At 49.8% G+C, this 1,595-nt stretch overlaps 1 protein-coding gene across 1 annotated transcript; it reads right to left on the bottom strand.

Annotated features, from left to right (window-relative positions):
• Positions 1–854: 854 nt before the first annotated feature.
• On the bottom strand, positions 855–1,588 carry LOC9641120 (fatty acid amide hydrolase). Its single transcript, XM_024668036.1, has 6 exons — positions 1,557–1,588; positions 1,434–1,502; positions 1,320–1,384; positions 1,199–1,260; positions 1,048–1,143; positions 855–993 (listed from the first exon to the last, which is right to left on the bottom strand). The coding sequence occupies exons 1-6, from the start codon at positions 1,559–1,561 to the stop codon at positions 937–939; spliced, it is 354 nt and encodes a 117-aa protein (XP_024523804.1). The 5' UTR covers positions 1,562–1,588; the 3' UTR covers positions 855–936.
• Between the last annotated feature and the right edge of the window lie 7 nt (positions 1,589–1,595).

Genomic DNA, 1,595 nt, shown 5'->3' with positions numbered 1-1,595 from the left:
GCGTCCGGGGTCGGTGAGGCCAGGGTGACGAAGACTCACGTACGTGGACGTTCCGGCAAACATACCTTCCCGCTGCCTCCTGCAAAACTCGCTGATCAGCATGGTCTTGCCCGACGACTTGGGCCCCTGCAGAGCCGCCACGACTCCGGCATCTCCCGGGCGCTTGGATAGCGCCCTCTGCAACTTCGCCAGTTCGCATCGGTTCATGAAGACACCATCTACGTCTAGTGACGCCTTTGACAGAGAAGAAAACCTACGGCATAACCGACCTGCCCGAAGCATTGCCATACTTGGTACCTGATGGTAATTTAGAAAATAAACGTGTGTGTATATATATATATATGGCCGTGGTCTAAATTTGGAGTATTTTCCTTTTCGGTCTTGATTGTCGCAAAATATTCTCTCTTTGATCGACCCATTCTAATTCTTTGTGTTCTTCAGTGTCGGAGCTGGGGCGCGGCGATTCGTCGCGCAACATCATCGAGATCATCTTCCGCAGCAGCTGGATCTCCAGCAACAGCTCCATCGCCCGCATCGAGCGCGCGCTCAAGGTCCACGAGGACTACCGCGACAGCGTGAAGCTCCGCGCCAATTCCATGGCCCGCAAGAATGCGCGCGGCATCGCCGACGGCAACGAGCTCCTGCAGCAGCGTCTGCAGCCTCGCGCACTGTTCCATCTGCCGGATCATCCGCTCGGGCTTCGTCTCCAGGGGATTTGCACGACCGCCACGAGCAGTAGCGCTCATGTGGAGGAGAGCTTCGGTGGCAATGCGGGCACGACGTTAGATGGACAATCAGATCCAAGTTTTAAAATCTCCTTTCATAAAAGGTGACACCAAGGTTTATATTAGTACTAACATTAAACACTAACTATGTATACTTAAATAAAAACTAAACATTACATTGCATAAGGAAATCCTACAAAGCTCGCCAAATTTATAGCAAGAGATCGAACAACACCTCTGGCCGCCGGCTCTCAGCAGCACAAAGGCCCTGTAGAGTAAAAAGCTTTTATCATCTCTGTGAATGGAGAATGTGATCTCTCACCTCAATCACGTATGCAAGCCTGAGCAGCGTAGCTTCCGACCATGGTTTCCCGATAAGTTGGATGCCAATCGGCATGCCCGCCTGGTCAAATCCAACCTGGTAACTCCAAAGATTGAGCTAGCTAGAGATGGAGTTTGTTCATGTGGTTTACCGGCACAGATATCGCGGGAAGTCCGATGAAGTTCCCAGCAATCTGGTACCGCATGAGTTTAGCTGCAATGATTCACGTTGAAACAAATCGCTGGAACATTAGCAAAACTCAAGACGGCTACCTCCATAGACATAGTTGAGTTCTCCACATTCAAGAGCGTCCAACGAAATAGATGGTGCTGTTGCCCTGTGGATCAAGTGCTCAGAGTATGCAACCAAGGTTCTAACAAGCTCACGCTGTGGTAGGAGTTACGATCACATCTGCGTTCTTAAATATCTCCATATGGTAGTACATTTGGCGATACCTGTTGTGTAAAACCAGTGCTAGTTGTTTACAAAAAGAGAATTTCAAGGCTTGCCTCATGCGTTGCGCTGAAAGATATTCGGTGTTCGTAAAC

The sequence above is a fragment of the Selaginella moellendorffii genome, unplaced genomic scaffold (genome assembly GCF_000143415.4).
Source record: "Selaginella moellendorffii unplaced genomic scaffold, v1.0 SELMOscaffold_324, whole genome shotgun sequence".
Classification (NCBI taxonomy): Eukaryota; Viridiplantae; Streptophyta; class Lycopodiopsida; order Selaginellales; family Selaginellaceae; genus Selaginella; species Selaginella moellendorffii.
Note: the sequence above shows the minus strand (reverse complement) of the source record. Positions and strands in the feature narration are given on the sequence as shown.